This window comes from Dromiciops gliroides, chromosome 1 (genome assembly GCF_019393635.1).
Source record: "Dromiciops gliroides isolate mDroGli1 chromosome 1, mDroGli1.pri, whole genome shotgun sequence".
In the NCBI taxonomy this organism is placed as follows: domain Eukaryota; kingdom Metazoa; phylum Chordata; class Mammalia; order Microbiotheria; family Microbiotheriidae; genus Dromiciops; species Dromiciops gliroides.
In genome coordinates this window covers 339,234,104-339,259,759 of record NC_057861.1, presented here as the reverse complement: position 1 = coordinate 339,259,759, position 25,656 = coordinate 339,234,104, and the positions used below count along the sequence as shown (strand labels likewise).

The following is a 25,656-nucleotide window of genomic DNA, read 5'->3' as shown; positions in this document are numbered from 1 at the left end:
CTTTCCCATCCTCAAAAAAGCCCTCACTTGATCCATCCATCCATATTGCTCTGCATCTCTCCTCCTTTTTATGGCTGAACTCCTTGAGAAAGCCATCTATAATAGATGTCTAAACCTTCTCTCCTCTCATTCTCTTCTTTCTTTCTTTCTTTCTTTCTTTCTTTCTTTCTTTCTTTCTTTCTTTCTTTCTTTCTTTCTTTCTTTCTTTCTTTCTTTCTTTCTTTCTTTCTTTCTTTCTTTCTTTCTTTCTTTCTTTCTTTCTTTCTTTCTTTTTTTTTTTTTTTAGTGAGGCAATTGGGGTTAAGTGACTTGCCCAGGGGTCATACAGCTAGTAAGTGCTAAGTGTCTGAGGTCGGATTTGAACTCAGGTACTCCTGACTCCAGGGCCAGTGCTCTATCCACTGCGCCACCTAGCTGCCCCTTCTCATTCTCTTCTAAACTCTTTTCAGGATGATTGAAACTACTCCCTTCAAAATTACCGGCAATCTTATTGCCAAATCTACTGATCTTTTATCACTAATTGTCCTTTTTCACTGCTCTATAGCATCTGACATTGTTGACCACCTTCTCCTACAGGATACTTTCTCCTCTAATTATCATCGCATTGATAGCTCTTGATTTGCCTATTTGTGTTTCTGCTCTTTATCCTCCTTTGATGGACAATTACTCATATCCTGTCCTTTAACTTCTCTCTATACATTCTCTTTCCCAGTGACTCCCATGGATTCTATTTTCAACTCTTCACAGATGACTCCCAGATATTTATGTAGTGCCAGTCTCACATTTAAAACTAGATTCTCCTAAGTATCTCACTCAACTTGTCTGAAGCAGAAGTCTTTGCCTTTCCCCCAAAACTACCTACCCTTCTTCTCTACTTACTTATTACTACCAAGGATCTCACATTTCTCTGACCTTCAGCTGTGACTGATGAGCTTTCAGCTAATCCTGGTATAAAGCCCAGCAAACCCACTTCCTTGCCATCTCCGTGCCATAACGCTCTTCCTCTCCTCCTCCTGACCTCCATCTCTTTTTGCATCTCCATTAGACTATTACAAAACCTTCCTAACTGGTCTCCTTGCCTCAGGTCTCTGCCCATCCCTCCTTTGTCCACATGGCTAACAAAGAGATTTTCCTAATGCACAAATCTGAGCATATCACCTCTTTACTCAGTAAATTCTAATTCCTTTCTATTACCACAAGGATCAAATAGAAATTCCTCTAGTTGTCCATTTTCTTTACATTCTGCCTCTAGTCTACTTTTTGCAGTCATATTAGATACTATTCTGCTATCTTTACATTATACCACCTCCAATTAGCTGCCTATGGGCATATAGTTTGGGGCCTGGAGTCAGGAAGACCTGAGTTCAAACCCAGCCTCAGATACTTCCTAGCTATGTGATTCTGGGCAAATCACTTCTGCCTGTCTCAGTCTCCTCAACTGGAAAATAGCACCTACTTCCCGGGGTTGATGTAAGGATCAAATGAAATAATATTTGTAAAGTACTTAGTACTGTCTGGCACATAGTTACTTATTCTCCCCCTCCCCCCCCCAGTTATTGATAACCCCACCCCAGTATTACCTTGTATTCATTTTATATATATCCTGTATATATTTGTATGTATATAATCTCTCTTTAAAGAGTGTCAACTCCCTTTTTGTTTTCATATCCTAAGTACCTAGCACAAGGTCCTGGAACATAATGATTTCATAAATGCTTGTTGATTTATGAAATCCCCCCTTTACAGAAAAGGAAATTGAGGCTTAAAAAGAGCTTAAATGACTTCCTGATGTACACAAAACTAAATTAATATCCGAGGCAAGACTTGCACCCTGAATCCAAATCCAGCACTCCATCCACTATGCCACATTGCCTCTAGAGCCTCTTTCCAATGTCTGTGATACCCACCTATCACTCCTGGATCAGCACCTTTTGTGTCCAAGATAAATACAAATGACCTGACCCTCCAGCTGATAGGCCATCTCCTGCATGAGGATGGACCATGTCCAGTCCTTTTAATGTATAATTCCCTCTCCGTCAAAGTGCTGCCCTCTTTTCTTTCAGCTTTCATAAGCTTGTCCTCATCTCTCCTTCTCTTGTCCTGGTGTTACAGCACCACAGGTCTCTAGAAATCTCAGACCCTTGCCACAGAAGCTTCTACCTCAGAGATGCTACTAGAAATTCCCCTCTTTCACTACCTGTGTCATGTGGTGAAACTCGCTTGTGTAAATTTGAGCTATTATAAGTATACATCCAATAACAGGTACAGAGAATAATCAGAAAAGAGACTTTTAGGCTTGGTTGGTTAGAGAAGGACCTTAGCTAAATTTTGAAGGGTAGGAATCAAGGAGAGAGGCGATAGAGTATTCTAGATGGGAAAAATTCTACAGATTTTTTTCACAGGGTAAACAACTTAAATTTAAGGAAATACTTAGAATGTACTATCCATTCCTCACTTCCTTAAATATGAGCATAATAGCATATGTGAATATTGCCTACCCAAATTCAGGCCCTACTCACTTTTACCCATAGTATAAAATTTCACAAGATTGTATTACTATGTCACATTGTTGACTCAGAGTCTAATAAAACATATTCAGGTCTCTCCTATCCCAAAAATAAATGTCCCTTGATCCTGCTATTCCTTTAAGCCATTGTCTTTTCTCCTCCCCATCATAACTAAATTTCTAGCAAAAATGAACAGCCTGTTATACTAAAAAGTGAACTGGATTAGGAGTTAGAAAACATCTGTCCATTTCAGTTTCTTTATTTGTAAAATGAGGGAAAAGGTTCTGTGATTCTGTGCATGATAAAAACTGACTGCCTTCATGTTCCCAGCCAATCAATCACTCCTTTATCCCACCCCTGCTATTCTGCTGGAACAGCCCTTCCAATATTATTACTGGCATCAACTTTCAAATCCTAAGGTTTCTCTCAGTACTTAACATTCTTAATATGTACTCTCTTCCATCAGTTTGATCTACCAACTGAGTAATTTTTCATTGTTATGCTTTAAAAAAAAGTTAGTTGACTCTGGCACAGCTGGTTCAATAAGCTGTTAGGGTTATTGTTTTTGTTTTTGTATCCCAAATTTCTGGCATTTATAGTCATTTAATAAACATTTTTTTTAGTTGAGTGGATGAGGAAATATTTATAAAGTGCCTACTATGTGTAAAACAAGTGTCTTTTTATGGAAAAAGAAAAGAAAAATGACCCAGTTCCTGACTTACTGTCAAGGAATTTACGATATATGTAAACAGATACATGATACAAAGTGTTAAAAAGTTATTTCAAGAGGTAGGGAAAGAGTACTCATAGCAGAAAATGAATTTGTTCATATTCTTTGATTCAATATTCCATTGTTGAGTATAGACTCTGAACTAAACAAACTAAAAAAAAGAGTATTCTCTATGAAGATTTTCATATAATTGTGAAGATTGGAAACCACCTAAGTATCCAAAAATAGGGAAATGGCTAGATAAATTGTGGTACATTAAGATCATACATAGCGAGAGGAAGCATGATATAGTGGATAGGGAAGCAGTGTTGGAGTCAAGAAGACTTAGGTTCAAATTCCATCTCTAACACATACTGACTGTGTGACCTTGGATAAGTGTCTCACCTCTAGACCAAGGGAAGGGACATGTTTCATTATCTCTGTTCCCTAGTCCTATTGTTGGTTTTACAGTTATTCAGAATTCTGTTTCCTTCTATTAAACCTTTACGTTATTGTAGCCAATGTGTATATTTTCCTTCTAGTCCTTATTTCACTATGCATTAGTTCATAGAATAATAATGATAATAATAATAGTAATTAGTTCACTTTCCTGCTGCTACTCTTGTGTACTGAAAGCTACACAGTTCATACACATATTGTATCCCTACCTAACTCCTGGTGGATAAAAACTGTCTTTTTTTCCTACCTCTATATCACCATAATGTATAGTAGAGTGCTGAATACATAGTGGATGGGTAGATGGATAATAGATGAATAGGCAAATGGATGGGTCAAATTTTAGGATCCAGTAGGTTCCCACAAATGAAAATTTCGAATCCAAGACAGACGCAACTCAGGATGTTGGAGGGCCATGGGAGACAGCAAAAGAAGAAAAGTGTGCACTCATGTGTGAGGTTCTTCCCCATATATTGAAGAGGTCTTCTTTCTATCCATGCTAGTTCAGCTTGGGTATAGGAGAAAGTAGTGGGTCCTGGAACAGCTTGAGCTATGACTTACTTCTTTGTCTTGATCAGGTAAGGCAAGTAGGAATGGAACTCTAACTTCAGGTGGGACATCTGGGAGACAGATCAGGAGAGAAAAAACATGGGAATTAATTGGTTTTTTGTTTTTGTTTTTTTTGGCAGGGCAATGAGGGTTAAGTGACTTGCCTAGTAAGTGTCAAGTGTCTGAGGCTGGATTTGAAGTTAGGTCCTCCGGAATCCAGGGCTAGTGCTTTATCCACTGCACCACCTAGCTACCCGGGAATTAATTGCTAGAATTCCCTCTCCTTTGTCAAGCTTGTGCACCTTTCAGAACTGGTGTAAGAACCCAGAACTCAAAACAACCACTCCCTCTGAATTGGTTCAAGAGTATGTTTTTCTCTAAATTCTCTGTGCTTCTCCACAGGGACCCATACCTTTTCAAATGAGTTTAGTCATTAAAACGAAAGGTGATTCCACTCCTGTTATTATACTGCTTCTCTACTATTTACACCATTAGGACATAATAGCTCAGCACTTGGAGTTAAGAAGGGGATCACTGTTGTATCCCCTTAATAGAATGTAAGTTCCTAGTGCTTTCTGTCTCTGTCACCCCAGAATCTCGTACTATCACTAGTGCTTAATATATTTGTTGAATTGGCTTGTTATTAAGGGAGGTAGACGTAAAGGTAAAGTGACCATATGAGAATTGTTTAGTTTGTGCCTAAGCTGGAACAAGAATGCAGGATTCCTTTTTCTGGAAGAATGTCCAGCTTATTGCAGTTACAGTGTGAGGTTCAAATGGCAAGTAGTAGACAAGAAAAGGAGGTTCCTGGAATTGTTAAATTATGCAGTTCTAATACTTAGCATATAATCAATACCTTTTATAAAATTTTAGGATCTTAAGTTCTAGTTGAAAGCAAATAATTATACTTCATTTAGAAAAGTTGGCTTTGAGTGGTATAGATTTGTGGTTTCTTCATACTAGAACTTATATTCCTGAAAGTAAGGAAACTTTTTTTTATGTTTTCCAGGAAAATTACCAGCTTTTCTAAATATTAAACTGCAAATGCTTCTTTTCTCCTTAGAGAGGCAGTGGTGTTATAGTAAAAAGAATAAAAGACTAGTCTTTCCTAGAAACAATTCTAGTCTAGGATTTGCTGACAGTATTATTGTGCAGTGGAAGTAGTTTGGATTTGAGTCAGAAGACCTGTTTTTTAAATCCTGATGCCACTTTTAAAAAACTTCTCTGGGCCTCAATTTTCTCTTCTATAAAATGAATAAATTGGACCACATGAGGTTTAAGTTTCCTTCTACCTCCAAATCCTGTTAACTTTATGTCATAGCTTATTTCCAGCTGTAAAGTCCTATGATGATAATGCAGTTGAAACATGAATTACTTCAAAGTTGAATACTGTTGCAACAACAACAACAAAAATAGGTTCCCTATAAAGAAACTCTAACCTTACATGTAGTTTACAGTGATAGTGCTATGCTGATATAAATACAAACAATTCTTTTTTTAGTTAGAATAAGGTGGTAGTTTATTTAGGAGCAAGGGAAAGGAAGGGTGAGGGAAGGGAAACCATGACAGAAATCCTTGGACTTCTCATGGGGAGATAGGCACAAAGCACGTGGCTCAGAGATACCAATCTCCAAATACAAATAATTCTTGACAGCCAATAATCTTGTACAGGAAATATTTTCTTAGGCCCTTGGTGTACATGTAACCTTTTTTTAGAACAAAAGTCCCTGGTTTCTGTGTTCTTTACCTAGCAGAATAGACTTTCGCAATTATTTTGTTCTGCACTCAATCAATAAATATTTATTGGATACTTACTATGTGCAAATATTCCCATGTTTCTCTCAATTCTCCAAATTCACTATTGTTTTTAATTGCAGAAAAATATTTCATTACATTAATTGGCCATAACTTAATTAACTTCTCCCCAGCCAATGCAGCCAAACCTTTTTTAGAACTGCCAAGGGGGTTACCAGTTTTTCTGATTTTATCCTTCTTGCCCCGCCCCCCACCAATCTTCTCTTTTCTGTATTGTGAATAGAAAGTAAAAATGACTTTACAAAAAAGCCACTGGGGGAAAAAAAGGAAGCATCTGGATAACCTAGAAATTGGATAATTGGACTCCAAGTTATCAATAAATAAACAATCTTTAGTATTAGGTATTAAGGATGATCATAAGGCCAAAACATTGAGATCAGAATAATTATAAAGAAAATTATTCTTATTTCTAAATGTAAGTTGGACTTTTGAAAGGGCAGGGGCTAGAGAAAGCAAAGCTTACTAGGAGTCTAAGGAATTCAGTAATCCAGGCAAGAAACACTACTGTAATAATAACCAACAGTCTTTTAACCTAAGGATATTTAAAAATGGATGTCATTTTTTTTGGATGTCATTATTAATGGGGAAGTATTGGGTGAGAATTTTGGGATAAGATGAGCTCAGTTTTTGACAGATGGTATTTAACTTTATGTAATTAGGCGGCTAATTAGAGGTCTTGTAGCCCTCGAGAGACACAAGATTCAAAAAGAAGATAGCCCAGTACAGAGATATAGAAGTCATCCTCTTAGTCATACAGGTAGGTGGGACAAGCTAAAAGTATTATATCATTGAAGCTGAAGTCAAAAAGAGTATCATCATGGAGGAAGGGAATGAATATTTATTTTAGAGGCTTCTTAGGGGGTTCAGAATGATATCTAAAATGTAGCACTGAAATTGGCAAGAGTACTGTGTTGATAAACCTTATCAAGGGTAGTTTCACTTTGGTGAGAACTTGAGTCATATAATAAGAAATTAGTGAAGAAAAAATGGACAACAGATCCAATAAGTTTTGGTAGGATGGTATATCCATTTAGACCTAGAGTTCTCAGTTGAGATGCTGGAAAAGCAAATTGAGTCAAATGTCAACTTTAGAACTGGAGCAAGGCTTCTTCCATTCACACATTTCTTATTTATTTATTACAAGGCTTCCTATAAGTAAACAAGAAGAAACTGGAAAGAATGAAATAGAGCTTGCCATACTATAAAGGTGAGAGTATGTTTTCATCATTGGCTGAAGGGTAAACATTCCAAGAATAAGAAGGAAATAATCATTCTAATCTCTGCTCTGTCATCAAGGGCTTAATCACTTGGATTTTCCCCCTTACTCATGAAGCAATAAAGATTTTTTTCCTGTTGTCCAGAGCAAGCCTTCTAGGAAATCCTGAAATACTCAGAGAACATGTTAGTTATGAGAAGAACCCATGCACCTGCACTTTGAGATGTATCATAGGCATTCTTATTTTTTATGAATTTCATCTAAAAGAAAAGGAAAACAAGCCCTTCTCTTTGATATGAATCCTTCACCTCAAAAAGAAAGAAAGAAAGAAAGAAAGAAAGAAAGAAAGAAAGAAAGAAAGAAAGAAAGAAAGAAAGAAAGAAAGAAAGAAAGAAAGAAAGAAAGAAAGCACTCTTTTAAGCTGGTCCTAACAAACATCCATTCTTATTTATTTATTTTTTTTGGTGAGGCAGTTGGAGTTAAGTGACTTGCCCAGGGTCACACAGCTAGTAAGTGTCAAGTGTCTGAGGTCGGATTTGAACTCAGGTCCTCCTGAATCCAAGGCTGGTGCTTTATCCATTGCACCACCTAACGGCCCCTGCAACATCCATTCTTAGCAGAAGTTGTTTACTAATTTTCTGTGCTATTTAGAGTCTTCTTCCTCATGTTATTGAGAGACAACATGGTGGGGAGCAAGTCAAACTTGATATCAGAAAGCCCTAGGTTCAAGTCTTACCTCTTACAGTAACCTTGGGCAAGTCACTTATTCTCTCAATGTCCAGTGGCATTTTATCTCGAAGATTATCATTTCAGATGATTTGCTGATCTGCATTTGTGGAAGGAATTTCCCTTCCAGGGAGTTTCCAGAAGTGAACAAATTACAGACCTGGATGCTGATCCCACTTTCCCCAACTGTCTTTTCCAAATAAACATAGAGACACATAAAATGTAAAGTTAAATTCCCCATTTGTGGGTAAGGTGGATGGCTTATCTGGAAAGAGATTTTCCTAAAATAGATGTACAGTGACTTTTTAATGAGTATTTAAAAGATATATACAGGATGAATTGGAGATAGTCTTATTAGGAAGGCATTCAAATTAAGGAGCACTGGGAAAGCCTTCTTGAAGAAGGTGGGATATTAGCTGAGACTTGAGGGAAGATAGAAAAGCCAGGAAGAAAAGATGAGGAAGAGAGAGCTGTAGACATGGGGAAAAGCCAGTGAAAATGCCAGGATTCAGACAATGGAGTATCTTGTGGGAGGAATAGTGAGGAGGCCAGTGTCACTAAATTGCAAAGTATGAGGGGCTAGTAGGGTGTAAGAAGCTTGTGAAGGTAGCAAGGGAACAGGTTCTAAAGGGCTTTAAAAGACAAACCAAGGATTTTATATTTGGTCCTTGAGGTAATAGGGAGCCACTGGAGTGGCATTGACACTGCATAAAGGAATAATATGATGAGACCTGTACTTTAGGAAGATCCCTTTGATACCTGAGTGGAAGATAGACTAGATTAGGGAGAAATTTTAGGCAGGGAGGCCAGTCACTCAGTAAGCATGTATTAAACACCTGCTATGTTCCAGGAACTATGCTAAATTCTAGGGGTACAAAGAAAGGCAAAAGACAGTTGCTGCCTTTGAAGAGGTGACATACTAATGGGAGAGAGAACATCAAAACAGCTCTGTGCAAATGCAATATAAAGGGTAAATAGGAAATAAATCAACAGAAGGAAGAGATTCAAACCAAGAGGAATTAAGAAAGGTTTCTTGGTAGAAGATGGGATTTTACTTGGGACTTAAAGGAGGTTAGGGAAGCCACAAGGCAAATATGAGGAGGGAGAGTACTCCAGGCATGGGAGACATTCAGGGAAAATGCCTTTAGCCAGGAGATATGAAGTGTCTTGTTTATGGTACAGCAAGGAGGCAGTGTCACAGGACTGAAGAATATGTGGAGGAGGGGTATAAGGTGTTTTTAAAAAAAAAACAGGTGGGAGGGGAGTCTGGGTAGTGAAGACCTTTCAATGCCAAATGGGATTTTATATGTGATTCTGGAGGTGATAGTGAGCTAGTGGAGTTTATTGAGTAGGGGGTCATAACATGATTGGATCTGTACTTTATGAAAATCATTTTTGTGGCTGAATGGAATTTAGACTAGAAAAGAGAGATTTGTGGCAGGCCAACCAACCAACAGGCTATTGGCATACTGTAAATGTGAGAGCCTGCACCAGGGTGGTAGCAATATCAGAGGAGAGAAGGGAAAGGGGGTTATATATGAGACATGTTACAAAGATAGATTTTACCAAACTTGGCAATAAGATGAACTGACTTAATTCTTCTATCTGCTCCTTAACACTTATTCTTGACACAAACTCTCTTGATCCCACAACATTCTCTGTCTGATGTGTATTCTTCCTCATGTGGAGTAGATGTAATTTAAGTAAAATTGACTAGTTATTAAGAATTGATATAACAATAACTTGGGAAACTTATTTAATAGCTTTTTAAAAAAAGTTATCATTTGAAATGGCTTATTTCTTTGTTTAAATTTTTATTTATTTTTAATTTATTGATACTGGGTTCTTTTTTTTTTAATTTCTAAATTTGTTTGTTTCCTATAATGTGTATAATATCACCTAATTTGTATACTGCTTTACAATTTGCAAAAGGCTTTGAAGCATGATCTCCTTTAATCCTAAAAATAATTTTATTCAATAGGTAGGTAGGGAGAGTAGCATTGTTTTTTTCCTACCTTTTCTTCAGATTGATAAACTGACATAAAAAGCAGGGTTGATTCATCCCAAATCACCCAGCTTGTAAATGACAGTTCTGGAATCAAAATGGAATCTCCTCCACCCTAGATTTAATCTCATAGATTAAACTTGCTATATCAATTAATCAACAAGCATTTAGTATGTGCAGGCACTGTACTTGGTGCTGAGGATAAATGACAAAAAAAATGAAGCCATGCCTGTCCTCAGGGACTTCTAATTAATTCTACAGGAGGAAACAAAATGTATACATGTAAGTATAAAATATATACAAAGTAAATACATGTATGAGAAATATCAGAAAACTAATAAATTATCTATTGAAGCTATTTGCTTACAAAGTTATTGAAATGGCAAATATCCTCAATACTTAATATTATTAATAATCATACTGTATAAAAGGGACAATAATTACCCCCTCATAGACATTTATTGTGTTTTGGCTATTTTTTTCCCTACAGTTAAATAATTGTATCTCCAAATGTTTACTGTATTTTAGTACATATGAAATGTGTGGGTTTTTAAAAATAGAGTTTTAGTCTTCAGCAGAAGAAACATGGGGTTTTATAGTCTTTGCTTTCTACTCCCTGTGTGTTCAAGGTTTAGAAAAAAAACCGTACCTTTTCAGCCCTTTAGTTCTAGTTTCTCAGATTCAAATAAATTAGTTCAAAAGGAAGAATAGCACCTTTCTGCATCTTTAGAAGAAGCTATTCTTGTTAATGATGACTGGTCTTACTTCATTAGTTCCTGATTCCAGGTGCCTAAGTAACTGTTCACTGTTAATTTTATTCAAAAGCTCAGCTACAAACACATTTCTCAAATGACTGGCATATTTGCTTGGATTCACTTGTTCTTTCCAACTCAAGCTTGCTTCAGAGTATTAAAACCATTGGGAGAAAATAAGCTAGAAAGAGAAAATACATGATTAAAAAAACATTTTAAAAATGATATATTTTCTCAAAGATTACATGATAAGAATCCATAATCCCTTCCATGACTATGCATTTGTGCTTTAACGTTTATTAAAATAGAATGTCTTTCACTTAAAATTGTCATAAACATTATTTTCCCCCTGATTTTGTTCGTTAGTAACCATTCTTTTTAGTGATCTGGTTTTTTTCCCTTTCATACACAAGAATATTCAACTTTCATTGATTTTGTATATGTTGTTGTTATTGTTCACTTGTTTAGTGGTGTCCTACTCTAAGTTACCCCAATTGACAACATGAAGTTTTCTTGGCAAAGATATGGAAGTGGTTTTCCATTTCTAGGGTGCCCCATTTTACAGATCAGGAACTAAGGCAATTATGGGTTAAATGACTTATATGCAAAGTACATCATGCAAAATACCAGGCTGGATGAATCAAAAGCTGCAATTAAGGTTTCCTGGAGAAATGTCAACTATCTCAGATATGCAGACAATACCATTCTGATGGCAGAAAAGTAAAAAGAAATCAAGAAGCCTCTTGATGCAGGTGAAAGAGGAGAATGTGAAAGCTGGCTTGTAGCCTAATATAAAAACAAACAAACAAAGATCTTGACAATTGATCATATAACTTCCTGGCAAATAGAGGGAGAAGAAATGAAAGCAGTGTCAGATTTTATATTCTTGGGCTCAAAGGTCACTACAAATAGCAACTGCAGCCATGAAATTAAAAGCCACTTGCTTCTTGGAGGAAAGCTATGGCAAATCTGGACAGCATACGAAAAAGCAGAGATACCACCTTGCCAACAAAGGTCCGTATAGTCAAAGCTGTGGTTTTTTCCAGTACAAGTATTTGACTGTGTGAGTTGGACTATAAGAAAAACTGAGTGCCACAGAATCAATTGTTTTTGAATTGTGATGTTAGAGGAGACTTCTGAGAGTCCCTTGGACAGCAAGGAGATCAAATCAGTCAATATTTAAAGAAATTAATTCAGGTTATTCACCGGAAGGTCAAATATTGAAGTGGAAGCTTAAATACTTTGGCCACATAATGAGAAGACAGAACCTCATTGGAAAAGAACCTGATTTTGGGAAAGGTTGAAGGAAAAAGGAAAAAGGGATGGCAGAGGATAACATGGATAGATAGTATCATGGAAACAATAAATATAAAGTTGGACAGATTTCAAGAAATAGTGGAGGGTAAAAGGTCTTAGTCTGGTTTTGAATTCAGATGTTACTTATTGCAGGCCAGATACTCTATCCCCTGCACCACCTAGCTGCCCCAATTTTGTATGTACATGTGTACAATATTGTTTATTTTCACTAATTCATCTCTTACTTTGATTCACTTAACTAAAACACTACTTTGCTAATTCCTGTCAAGGTTGTTTTTTTTTTCCATAGGACTCTTTTCTATCTTTATGCTATTTGACCTTTGTTTTACTTTTGCTCCATTCCAGCTGGTGTTTTCTTCCTCATTCCTCCCACAGATAGCATCTCATGAATCCCACTAATCACTTTGTTGACCCTGAAACATTTACCTACTAAAAAACAAGCACAGCCAAAATCTTTGTATCCAGTGTCTCAGATAAGGATTTGTTATCCAACATCTATAAACAATAAATAGATACATACATACATATATTTGCTACTGTGTATTGTATATATCAACTCTTCCACAGATCCATCTTCCTATTTCTTAGCCATCAACAGATAGTTTTAATAGTTACTGCCTTATAGTATAGTTTAAAATCTGGTACTGCTAAATCTCCTTCCTTTAGATTTTTTTCATTAATTCTTTTGACATCTTTGACATTTTCTCTTCCAAATGAATTTTGTTGTTATTTTTTATAGCTCAGTCAAATAACTTTTTAGTATTTTAATTGGGATGGCATTGAATAAATCATTTAGGTAAAATTTGTATTATTGGTCCTGCTTATCCATGAACAATTAATATTTCATCATTTATTTAAATCTGACTTATTTTGTATAAAAAGTATTTTAAAAATATGTTCATATAGTTCCTGGGTTTGTTTTGGTAGGTATACTCCTGAGTATTTTATACTGTCTCCAATTATTTTATTGGGGGGGGGGCAAGGCAGTGAGGGTTAAGTGACTTGCCCAAGGTCACACAGCTAGTAAGTGTCAAGTGTCTGAGGCCGGATTTGAACTCAGGTACTCCTTTTTTTTTTCCCCCAAACTCAAATGTTTATTAAGCACTATCATGTGCAACTACCTGTAGTGGGCACAAGGGCAGAGGCCGAAAGGCAGAAGGAGCCTCCTGCTGGGGAGGGCAGCCAGGTGTAAGCAGCCCAAGGAACCAGGGTCAAAGATTCCACACCCCAGCCTCTTTCCGATCTCCAGTCTCTTTTGACTGCCCATAGGGCAGGGATAACAACTCGGTGTTTGGTCCAAGAGTACTTATGGACCTTTACGTCAGGCAGCAGGGTCTCCAGAAGAAGCACAGCTATGTAGCTTGGCCAAGGTGGCTCAGATCTCCCCCCATTGCCTGAAGCTGGGCCACATCTAACTGGGTGGGTCCTGAGCACCTCAGCTTCAGCCCCATGCACTGGTCTCCCTCCAGCAGTAAGGACACTCTCTTGGGGCCAGACACCAGCCAAGCCGACTGAGATGGTGCCAGCCATGTTCCTCTCAGTCAAATGCACACCAGGGTGTATCAGCTGCATCACACTCCAGAGCAATGTTGAGAACTGTGCAGGGTGCTCCGGCTACTGACACCAGGGTACGAGAATCGATATGGTACCGCACGCTGTTCAGCCCCTCTTCCCGGTCCAGCTTGAACTGTTCCTGCTTTTGAGCTGCAATGTGTTTCTGGTCTCTCTTCCGCCAGGCAGGGTCAGGTAGGTGATGGAATGTTTTATAACCAGTTTTGATTCCTGAGGGACAGAAAATCTGGAGACCGGCTCTTTGAATGCGCCGGTAAAACTCGTCATCTTCCTGGCCCCAGCCCCAGAAGCGATTGGACATCCCCTTGCACGACTAGTAATGCTGCTTGGTGAGAAGCAGAATGCCACCCACATAGGTCTTGTAGTGATAGAGGGGATGCAGCTCTGGGTAGGCCACATGGAAGGGCCCTCTCCCAGGAAAGCTGTAGTTCAGCTCCTCATTGAGGAGCAGCAGGTCCACATCATGCATGGCTATGTAGTCAGTGCTGTTGCCACTCTCCAGGAAGCCCACATTGATCAGCGCTGCCCGGTTAAACCTGAAGTGATCCACTTGGTTGAGCACATAGATGTGGTGGCGGATCTTCTTCTTGTGCAGGAAGTGGTGCATGTGGGGCACAAAGACCAGGAGCTCCTCAAAGCACTCACGGAATGGCACCAGCACTGCCAGGCGGTGGGGCCCCCAGGAAGGCTCCTCCTCCAAAGAGACTGGAGGCTCCAGGGGGCAGGCCTTTGGAGGGCTGACAAGCTGCCCCTGCCCCTGCCCTACCTGGTTCATGTCACCTGAGCAACTGAGCTGCAGCCAGAGCAAGGAGAGGAAGGCCAGGAACAGGCATGCAAAGAAGAGCTGGAACACGCTGTACTTCCGAGGCAGGAAAGACCATCTTTCCCCCCAAGACTTAACCATCCTTCAACTTCTTGCTGTTTTTCCTATCATGCAGCTTTAAAAGTTTAGTCATGGGGCAGCTAGGTGGCGCAGTGGATAAAGCACTGGCCCTGGACTCAGGAGTACCTGAGTTCAAATCCGGCCTCAGACAGTTGACACCCACCAGCTGTGTGACCCTGGGCAAGTCACTCAACCCCCAATGCCCTGCAGTCTCCCCAGGGGAGTTGGGTCGCCTTCCTCCGGGAGGGGAACATCCTGAGCGGCCGTGGTGCTCCAAGGGAGGGAGAACTCAGGTACTCCTGAATCCAGGGCTGGTGCTTTATCCACTGTGCCACCTAGTTGCCCCCCAATTATTTTAAATGGAGTATCTCTTACTATCTCTTCTTGCAAGAATTTGTTGGTGATATATAGAAATGCGGGTGATTTATGTGGATTTCTTTTATATCCTGCTACTTTGCTAAAATTATTCATTGTTTCCACTATTTAGTTGAATCTTTAGGATTTTCCAAGTATATCATCATATTGTCTGAAAAAAGAGATAATTTTATTACCTTGTTCATACTGATTCCTTCAATTTCTTTTTCTTCTCATTGCTATTGCTAGCATTTTGGGGGGTGGGGTGGGGCAATAAGGGTTAAGTGACTTACCCAGGGTCACATAGCTGGAAAGTATCAAGTGTCTGAGGTCAGATTTGAACTCAGGTTCTCCTGAATTCAGGGCTGGTGCTTTATCCACTGTGCCACCTAGCTGCCCCTAGCATTTCTAATACAATATTTAATAATATTAGTGAAAATGAGCATCCTTGTTTCACTTCTGATCTTATTGGGAAGGCTTCTAGTTTATCCTCATTACATATAATTCTTGCTGATGGTTTTAGGTAAGTGCTTCTTATCATTTTTAAAGAAAAATCCCCTTATACCTATGCTTCCAAGTGTTTTTAATAGGAATAGGCTTATATTTTATCAAAGGGTGTTTTTTTTGCATCTATTGATATAATCATATAATTTTTGTTACATTTATTATTGATGTAATCAGTTATGTAAAAAGTTTTCCTTATGTTGAGCCAGCCCTGCATTCCTGGTATAAATCCCACTTAGCCACAGTGTGTAATCTTTGTAATATATTGTTATAGTTTCATAGCTAGTATTTTATTTAGGATTTTTACATCCATATTCATTTATGAAATTGGTCTATAATTTTCTTTCTCGCTTTTTGCTCTTCCTGCTTAGGCATCAGTACCATATTTGTTTCATAAAAGGAGTTTGGTAGGATTTCTTTGTCTGTTATTCCAAATAATTTGGAAGAAGTCACATGTAAATCCATCTGGTCCTGATGCTTTTTTCTCTGGAAGCTAATTTATGGCCTGTTTCAATTTCTTTTCCTAAAATAGGTTTATTTAGATATTCTACTTCCTCTTCTGTTTAGGCAATTTATATTTTTGTAAATATTCTTCCATTTCACTTACATTGTTAAATTTGTTGGCATAAAACTGGGCAAAATAATTCCTTATGATTGCTTTGATTTCATCTTCGTTGGTGGGATAGTCACCCTCTTTATTTTTAATATAAGTGATTTGGCTTTTTATTATAAGTGATTTGGTTTTCTCTCTCTTTTTAAAATCATATTAATCAATTGTTTGTCTATTTCATTGGGTTTTATACATAAAACCAACTCCTAGTTTTATTAATTAAATGGTTTTCTTGCACTCAATTTTATTAATCTCATCTTTAATTTTTAAGATTTCCAATTTGCCATTTAATTAGGGGTTTTTAATTTGTTCTTTTTCTAGTTTTTAAAATTGCATACCCAATTCATTGGTCTACTCTTTATTTTATTGATATAAGCATTTAAAGATAAAAATTTCCTCTGATTACTGCTTTTGCTGCATCTCATAGGTTTTGATATGTTGTCTCATTATCATTATCTCTAATAAAATTATTGATTGTTTCTATACTTTGTTTTTTAATGCACTCCTTCTTTAAGATTAGGTCATTTAGTTTCCAATTAGTTCTTTTTTTTTTTTTGTAAGACAGTGAGGGTTAAGTGACTTGCCCAGGGTCACACAGCTAGTAAGTGTTAAGTGTCTGAGCTGGATTTGAACTCAGGTCCTCCTGAATCCAGGGCTGGTGCTTTATCCATTGTGCCACCTAGCTGCCCCCCAATTAGTTCTTAATTTGTGTTTCCATGGTGCCTTGTTGAATAAAATTTTTATTGCATTGTGATCTGAAAGATGCATTTAATATTTTTGTTTTTCTGCATTTAATTACAACATTTTGATGCCCTAATATATGGTTATTTTTTGTAAAGGGACTATGTACTGCTGAGAAAAAGGTATATTTCTTTCTATTCCCATTCAATTCTCTTCGGATATTTCTCCAGATATCTAGCTTACCTAATATTCTATTTGCCTCCTTAACTTCTTATTTATTTATTTTTGTTAGATTTACCTAATTCTGAGAGGGGAAAGTTAAAGTCTCCCACTATTATAATATTACTATTTCCACCTGTAATTCATTTAACTTTTCTTTAAAAAATTTAGATGCAATAGAATTTGGTGCATGTAGGTTTAGTATTGCTATTGCTTTATCTTCTATGGTACCTTTTATTATACTGTAGTTTCCCCATTTATCTTTTAATTAAATCTGTTTTAGTTTTAACTTTGAGATCATCATCGCTACCCCCCTTAGTGGAAACACCAGCCCTTTTATCTCTGTATCTCTCATTTTTAAATGTGTTGCTTATAAACAACATTGTTGGATTCTGATTTTTAATCCATTCTGCTGTTTTAACTAAAACATGTAAATAGAACCACTACAACCAAAACATCAAAAGTGAATGTAATGATTATAAAAATCAAGCAGGACACAAAGGAAGAGATATGAAAGAACAACCTCAACTCATTCATTTGTGGAGGTTGCAGGTGCATAGATGTTACACATTTTACATGCTTTTGGACCTTTTTAATGTAGTAATCAGTTCTGCCTACTTTTATTTCCTCTTTAAAAAATAGTATTTGTTACAGGATGGCTCTGTGAGGAGAGGGAAGGATAGTTGGAATGACATCAATAAAAACTTATTAAAACAGTATTAATAATAAAAGAAATGCTCTCTTTGGTCACTGGTATAGAAATAGATATCAAAATAAAAAATTTGTTTCAAAAAATATCTCTTTCTCCATGGATGCTGAAAACCAATTTGGCAGCATCTCTAAGCTCTGCCCAATTTGCCGAAATCTTGAGGTCTTTCCTAGCCCACAGCTCAACACAGCTGTCCAAGAGGGGCTTCTTTGCCCTTAGCTGAATCCTTCCTTCCTTCTCCCCAGCGTCCTCATGCTTTCTGAAATCTTTTCCTCTCCTCTCCTCTCCCCCCCCTCTCTTTTGGGGTGTGGGGACAGGGCAATGAGGGTTAAATGACTCACCCAGGGTCACACAGCTACTGTCAAGTGTCTGAGACCGGATTTGAACTCAGGTCCTCCTAACTCCAGTGCTGGTGCTTTATCCACTTCACCACCTAGCTTCTTTTCCTCCCTTAAAAAGCTCTCTGTTTACTCCTATTTCTATTCTTTTTTATAATAAGTTTTGAAAGCATGCTTTCTCTCTCTGCCTACCTAATCTTTTCTTAAAGTAACACTATCCTCCCAGTCCCTACAACTCCCAACCTAGTTTTCTTTGACTCCTCACTATCTCTCACCAGCCATATCCAATCTTTTGCAAAGGCCTGTCAATTTCACTTTTGCCACATTTCTTAAATATGTTTCCTTCTCTCCTCTGACAGTGATACTACTCTGGTTCAGCCCCTCATCACCATACTCCTGAACTATTGCAATAGCTTGCTAGTGGATCTGTCTGCCTCAAGTCTCTCCCCCACTCCAATCCATCTTCCCATCAGCTATTAAAGTGATCTATTAATTAATTAATTAACTTATTCATTCATTCACTTATTTATTTATTTATTTGTTTATTTATTTTTACTACATCACCCCTCTCTTCACACAGTAAACTACAGTCACTTCCTATTGACTCCAGGATTAAATACAAAATCCTGTGCTTGGTATTTAAAGGCCTTTTTAACCTAGCTCTCTCCTACCTTTCCAGTCTTCTTATTTTGTGACACTGGTCTCCTTACTTTTTCACTAACAATATACTAGGCATTTTCACTGTCTGTTCCCTTTTAGATTATGGGCATCTTTAGAGCAGGGACTGTGTTTTGCCTCTTTTCATACACCCAGCTTAGAACAGTGCCTTGCACAGAAGTAGGCATTTAACAAATCCTTATTGATTGATAGTTAGGTTAAATATTAACATATCTAAAATGCAATTTTATATCTTGCCCGCTCTTACCTCAACCAATCCAAAGGTATTCTTAATAGGTTTAGAAAATATAAAATGGGGGGGGTGGCTAGGTGGCGCAGTGGATAAAGCACTGGCCCTGGATTCAGGAGTACCTGAGTTCAAATCCAGCCTCAGACACTTAACATTAGCTGTGTGACCCTGGGCAAGTCACTTAACCCCCACTGCCCCACGCAAAAAATATATATATATAAAATGCTGCATGAATGAATGTGAAGTGTTTATGTTGCTATTAATTGACAACATAGGCACATTAGTTACTCCATTACTAATGTTATCCTTTGAGCTTAGGGATGAAAGGATGCATAGTTGAGAGGTTTTTATTGCCCTGGGGTCATAGAATTCTGAATAGTACTCAGATCCCCAATACAAATACCTAAATGAACTTGTAGATGATTTAGAGAACAGTTTTAATGATGCCATGGAGTGGTTTCAAAGTCTTGTAAGTCAGTTACTATAGCCCAGTTTCTTCATCTATAAAATAGGGTGTGTATAAATTCAGTAACTTATAATTAAAAAGACCTTTGAAAGTGCTAAGCAAATGATAGCAATATATGGTATATGTCTACATTGTCTTTTCATGTGGTTATTTAAAAAAAAAAGAAAACCTCTAAAATTTTATGACATCAACTGTAGTTACCATCCTTTAAACTAACTTAACATTGGATAAAGGTTTGCCATTTGCTTCCATGGGCTCTCCTAAAGTGGCTATGATCACATTTGTATGGTTATGACTCCACACTTAACAGTCAGACTTTAAAATAGTTCCCATGGTGCCTCAAAAGAAAAGCAAAGAAGCATGGGAAGTAACATCATGTTCACAGTGACTTGGCACCAGAAGACCAATTTCAAACTGTTGAACAAGTGTTTATCCATTGAAAATGGTAGCAATAATTACTTTCTTTTTCCTTGTTAAACTTTAAAATAATTTAATATTTCATCACTCCTCTAATTAAAATAGCAATATTTATTATCTTTAATTTGGACAGTGCTTTTTCCCCCTAGTGGATTAAAACAATCTTGCCACAGACCATCAAATGTTTTAAAACTTTAAAATATATTTTTCTCCAAATTGTTGTTACCTGAGAACATATCAATATTAACTTTTTTGAGCACTCTATACAAAATGTGCTTGTCACAAAGTACCTTATTTTCTGCCAAAATATTTTCTAGTCAAGTAATTTTTAAACATTCACCAGTTATTTCAGGGATAGAATTGCCTGCTCTTAGAGAGATCAAGGTATTTTCATAGGAAAATGGTTAGAAAAGTTAAAAAATTACTTGATATTAAGTGAAATGTGTGTATATATATATTTATATAAACACAACCAGTACCCTAATATACACCCTCATCTCTTGCCTGCATTATTACAATAGACTTCTAATTGGTCAGTCTGCCTCAAGTCTCTTCCAATTCTAGTCACTTGGAGAGGCAAATTTCTTCCATGAGTAAAGAGGCAACAATTTCTCAGTACTCTGCCCTAGTCAGATCACATCTGCAATGCTAAGCATTAATACTGCCACAGTATGAAGTTGTTTTTTGGGGGTTAAGTGACTTGCCCAGGGTCACACAGCTAGTAAGTCAAGTGTCTGAGGCCGGATTTGAACTCGGGTACTCCTGAATCCAAGGCCGGTGCTTTATCCACTGCGCCACTTAGCCGCCCCCACAGTATGAAGTTTTAATAAATGTCAGTGCCTTTAGTTTTATGTGAAAATTTAGAAAGGATTAGAACAGTTCAACTTATGGGTATTAATTTTTAAAATGTAAAAGGTCTTGTTTTTGAAGAATGCCTTCAGAATATATGAGATTGTACCCGTGGATCATATTGCTACCTGAGAGCTGGGTACAGTGGAAGATATAAACTCCATCATGCCCTGGAGCCTTGAAACAGTAATTTTCTCAGTGATTCTCTGGTGGCTCTAATGCATTTCCCCAAGTGTCTTTATAACATAATAGCACTCTTTGTTTAAAGAGTTTTACAAGAGCATTATTATAATTGTAAAAAAAAAAAACCTTGGAATTAACCTAAATGTCCAACAATAGAGGAATGGTTAAAGAAATGTTGACACATTAATTCAATGAAATATAATAGTATAACTAAGAGTGACAAGTATGAAGAATATAAGGAAATACAGACTGATTTTTGTTTGTTTTTGTGGGGCAATGAGGGTTAAGTGACTTGCCCAGGGTCACACAGCTAGTAAGTGTCCCTGGTCGTCTTTGAACTCAGGTCCTCCTGAATCCAGGGCCGGTACTTTATCCACTGTGCCACCTAGCTGCCCCCAATACAGAATGATTTTTATGAAATAAGGCCAAGTTTTAAAAAAATGACAAACCAGATGAGTACCGTAGACATGACCTATGACCACATATAAGGATAAGCAAAAGGACATGAATGAAAGAATCTTGATAGTGCCTAAACAGTTATGACATTTTGTGCACTGAAATTCATTTATTAAAATATAAATGGCTACAAAGCAAGTTTAATTACTTGTATTGATGTTTAAGGTGAAGGTTTGGCATGGTTCCACTTTTGAAATGTTTTGTAGCAATGTGGCATGGTTATTAGCATCACTAGGTATGCCTATCTCATTGTCTACCCATAGGCATTAATAGCTCTTTCCTGGCAGAAAGGTTTACTCCCTAGACTCTTGAATCATCCTCCCCTGGTGTGTTCTACCATTGGACCACACTTTGAAAAACAGATGAAATGTGCCTCTTTGATTCTCAATTCATTTTTTCACTCTTATTTCCAAATGGCAAATATGATTATATTAATGTACAGTTAATCTACTTATCCATGTTTGTTTGAGTTGAATTCATATTTTATTTAAAATTTGATTAGCCCCCAATTTATGAGCAGGTGGTGTTCCAAATGGACATTTTTAAGTCTATTGTCTGAAACTCAGAAGGCATTTTCCCATAGAAATCATGTTATAAGTCATGCTTAGATTTCCAGACCAGCTCATAAAACTTAGTTAACCCATAATGTACTTGAAATATTGTATTAATAACATTTTTTCAGCTACTCAACTATCATTTACAACATATTTCCTGTGGACAAAATGCATTTTGATTTATAACTTTGAATACATCTCTTTCTTTTGTAATGCCTTTCTCATGAGCAAGCTCAGGGATAGAGGTTCCATGCAGGGAATTAAGAGAGGATATAACTGGGTACCAGTAATTTTTCAACCTTTTAAATTATTTATCAGGGAAAATATTTGTTATTTAATTACCTCCACGATATTTGGAATTGAGGAGTAAAGAAAAAATGGTGAGCTAGAGTGCAGCACTTGCTCTACGACTCTTTTCTTATCTGCATGACATTTTTTTTAAAATCATGTTTGTAAGTCAAAGATTGCCTAAATTGACTTTTTAAAAATAACTTATCCCTTCTCATGATTTCAATTATTAATTCCATCCTTATGATTCCTAAAGCTACACCTTTACCTGAGCTCTAAATCGTATTTCCACTGGATTCCATACTTTCTTGGTTGGTATCTGACGATAACCTCAATTTCAACTTGTCTAGAACAGAACTTATCACCCTCAGCCAACACCTCCCATTTTTCATGGCTATTAATGGAAGCATGATTTCTTACTCAATTATAATTGAACCCTTGGGAATGATGTTTAAACCATTATCTTGCTTTCCTCATACCTCCTATTCTTTCAGTTACCAAATCTTGCCAATATTTACTTTAAAATATCTCTTGAACCTCTGTGGCGCTCCATTCCTGATCCAGTATCCAGTCACCATTACTTACTCTTGGATTACTGCTTCTCCAGACTACCTCACTGTGCTTCCAGATCAATCAGTCACAAGCATTTATAGTGTCTTCTATGTGTCAGGCACTCTGCTAGGCACTAGGAATGAGAAGACAAAAAGGAACTGTCCCCTACCCTCAAAGTAGTGACATTCTCCCAGGAGATACAATGTGCATGCATATTAGGGTGTGTGTGTGGGTTACCAACTTACGTGCAATTTCATCAATATATGAAGCTCCCAGTAAGGAGCTATCTGGAACTATACCTAGTGATACCTGCTCTGCAGATTAGATTTTAGAGAGTTTCCTGGGAGCCCTGGATGTACCCACAGACAAATAGCCAGTATATGTCAGAGGCAGGACTTGAAAACAGATCTTGCTGACTCTGAGAGGCTAGCTCTCTATTCTCTTAAAATTAGTTTTGCTTGACTATGTGTATTTATTAAGAGGGGTTTTTTTTGTTCTTTATTTTTCATGAGGGTGGAGGGGAGAAAGAAAAATAAATGCTTGTTAATTGAAAAAAATCAATAATAAATAAATCATCCACTGGAGTCCACCCTACATCCCAAACAGTAACACCTGTGTATGTGTATACAATAAATACAGGAAGTATTCATTCAGGAAGTGACATTTGAGTTGAAATTTGAAGGAAAGTAGGGCTTTCAAGGGGCTAGGGTGAGGAGTTGTTGTTTGTCCTTCCTTCTCAAAGATGACCATGACATCAGAGTGATGTCATGACTTGAAGTGAATTGGATTTAAATGAGGGAGGGCTGTTCAAGGTCACCAAACTCATTCTCTCCTCCAGAACCATCTGGGTCTGGTGGCGAGATATACAGCAGGAGGACTGGAGATGGCCTTGGATGTTTAAAGCAACTGGAGTTAAGTAACTTGCCCAGGATTGCATAGCTAGTAAGTGTCTAAGGTGAAATTTGAACTCAGGTCTTCCTGACTCCAGGGCCAGTGCTCTATCCACGGGTGGGGGTGGGTGGGGGTTTCTTCCAAGCATATAGGACAGTCTGTGCTAAGGCAGGGAGATAGGCTATGGAGAGTTGTGTGTGAGGAACAGCATGAAGGCTGATCTGGCTGAAACACAGAGTACTTGAAGTATACTGTTTAATAAGGCTGTACAGGCATTTTGGAATCATATTGTGAAGGGCATAAAATCTATATTTGATCCCAGATGTACTAGGGAGTCAGAGCTTATTGAGTAGCAGGATAATATGGTCAGACCTGTTCTATATTCAGCATTTTTGTGAAGGGTGGATTGAAGAAGGGGAGACACTAGAGGCTGGGAGAGGTGGTGAGGGCCTGAATTGGCATTGTTGCTGTAGGAATAGAAAGAAAGGGATATATTGGAGACATGATGTAGAGATAGAATTGGCAAGACATGGCAACTGATTGATAATATTGGATAAGGAAGAGTTAGGAATCAGAAATAATGCTGAGATTGTGAAGCTGAATAACTTGAAGGATTGTGGTAATTCTCCACAGAAATAAGAATGTTCAGAAGTCTAAGATTTTCCAATCCATACTATATGCTGTGGCCAGATTAATCTTCTTGAGCATAAATTTCATCCTATATTTTTCCTAATCACAAATCTGTTATTCCCTGTTTCCTTCTGCTTCAACTCCAAACCTTAAAAAAATGTCAACTCAATGATAATAGTACTTATATAGTGCTTTATGGTTTGCAAAGTGCTCCTCATATGTTCTTATTTGATCCTCACAACAACTTTAGGAGACGGGTGCTATTATTATCCCATCTTACAGATGAGGAAACTCAGAGAGGTTAGGTGGCTTACCTAGGGTCACATGACTGAGTGTCTGAAAGAGGATTTGAACTTGGGTGTTTGTGACTCCAAGTCCACCACTTTATGAACAAACAAATATGCCACCACTGATACATGGTACTTAATTAGGATAGTTCAAGCTCAATGATTAAACTTATTTTAAGGAGAGCCCTGGACAGAGAGCTGAGAAAGCCTGGGCTGGACTTCTTAGTGCACTTAAATTTGATAGAAAGTGATACAACTCATTAAAGCAATATCACGGAATCCTAGAATGTTAAAAAAATTGAAAGGTACCTAAGTGATCATCTGTTCTAGTTACTTCAAACAAGAAAACTGAAGCCCGGACTGATGAAATGATTCCATAAATTAGTTTACTTTCTGTGTATAAACCTTAAAGTACTACAGTTAAAACACAAAAGAAAAAAAATTACTAAGGATCTATTTGGGCACTTTGTAACTTACCTTACTTATCAGCTCTAGGGTTCCTAATAGCTTATTTATCTCTTTCATTTGGCTGCCACTGGCTAGTTCCATGGTTTATGGCCTATTTTGTTTCAATCTGTACTCAGCGAAAGGCTTTGAGGCATTAATTGCCTCTGTGACAGGTCTTTGCTACTCAGTTTTTGCATGCAAATCTCAGCAGGTTCTTAAATTAACCTACTATAATCTGTTTCTGTAGCCCTCTAGAGTCTAGCTTCTGCATTTTCCCCCTCTCGGAATGGCTTTGAAATGTTATTTATCATAGATGCTGTTAATGTAACTTATTGTGCCCTCATCTGTTTTTAATTAATTCACTGGGTACCAGCCCCAAGACATGAGTTCCTGGTCAGGATAAGTTTTACAGGTGCCAAAAACCTCCTGTGAACAGATCCAGAAGCCAGTAGGGCAAGCACAGATCTGCAGGAGAGGGACAAGCAAGCCGCAAAGCGTGCATGAACTTGAGACATCTGAATTTAGCAAAATAGCCATTAAGAAGTTGCCTTCCAGGGAGCAAAAGAACCAGAAAGGCAAGAGGGGTTCACACAATTAAGGAAGTCCCCAAATCCCTTCAAGTAAATTATAGAGTTTACACACATTGAATGAACAAAGAGGATTTCTTAAGCGCTTACTATGTGCTGAGTTAGCCTTGTGCTCACTTTAGAGAGAAAACTCTCTTCACCTGGCTCGTATTCTAAAGTAGGAGACAATACACACTATTAGGGGAGCACTTACCAGCAAAGGTCACTTCAGTCCAGAAAG

The 25,656-nt window shown here is 37.6% G+C and overlaps 2 protein-coding genes across 2 annotated transcripts in view; one reads left to right on the top strand and one right to left on the bottom strand.

The window, feature by feature from the left end:
• The window catches only part of LPCAT1 (lysophosphatidylcholine acyltransferase 1), a 173,907-nt gene that overhangs the window by 44,399 nt on the left and 103,852 nt on the right, over positions 1-25,656 (top strand). The window lies entirely within an intron of this gene.
• Positions 13,590-14,761, bottom strand: LOC122735553 (beta-1,4-galactosyltransferase 7-like). Its single transcript, XM_043977176.1, is given in 2 exon segments — positions 13,590-14,505; positions 14,697-14,761. Coding segments are annotated over 2 exon segments (981 nt in total).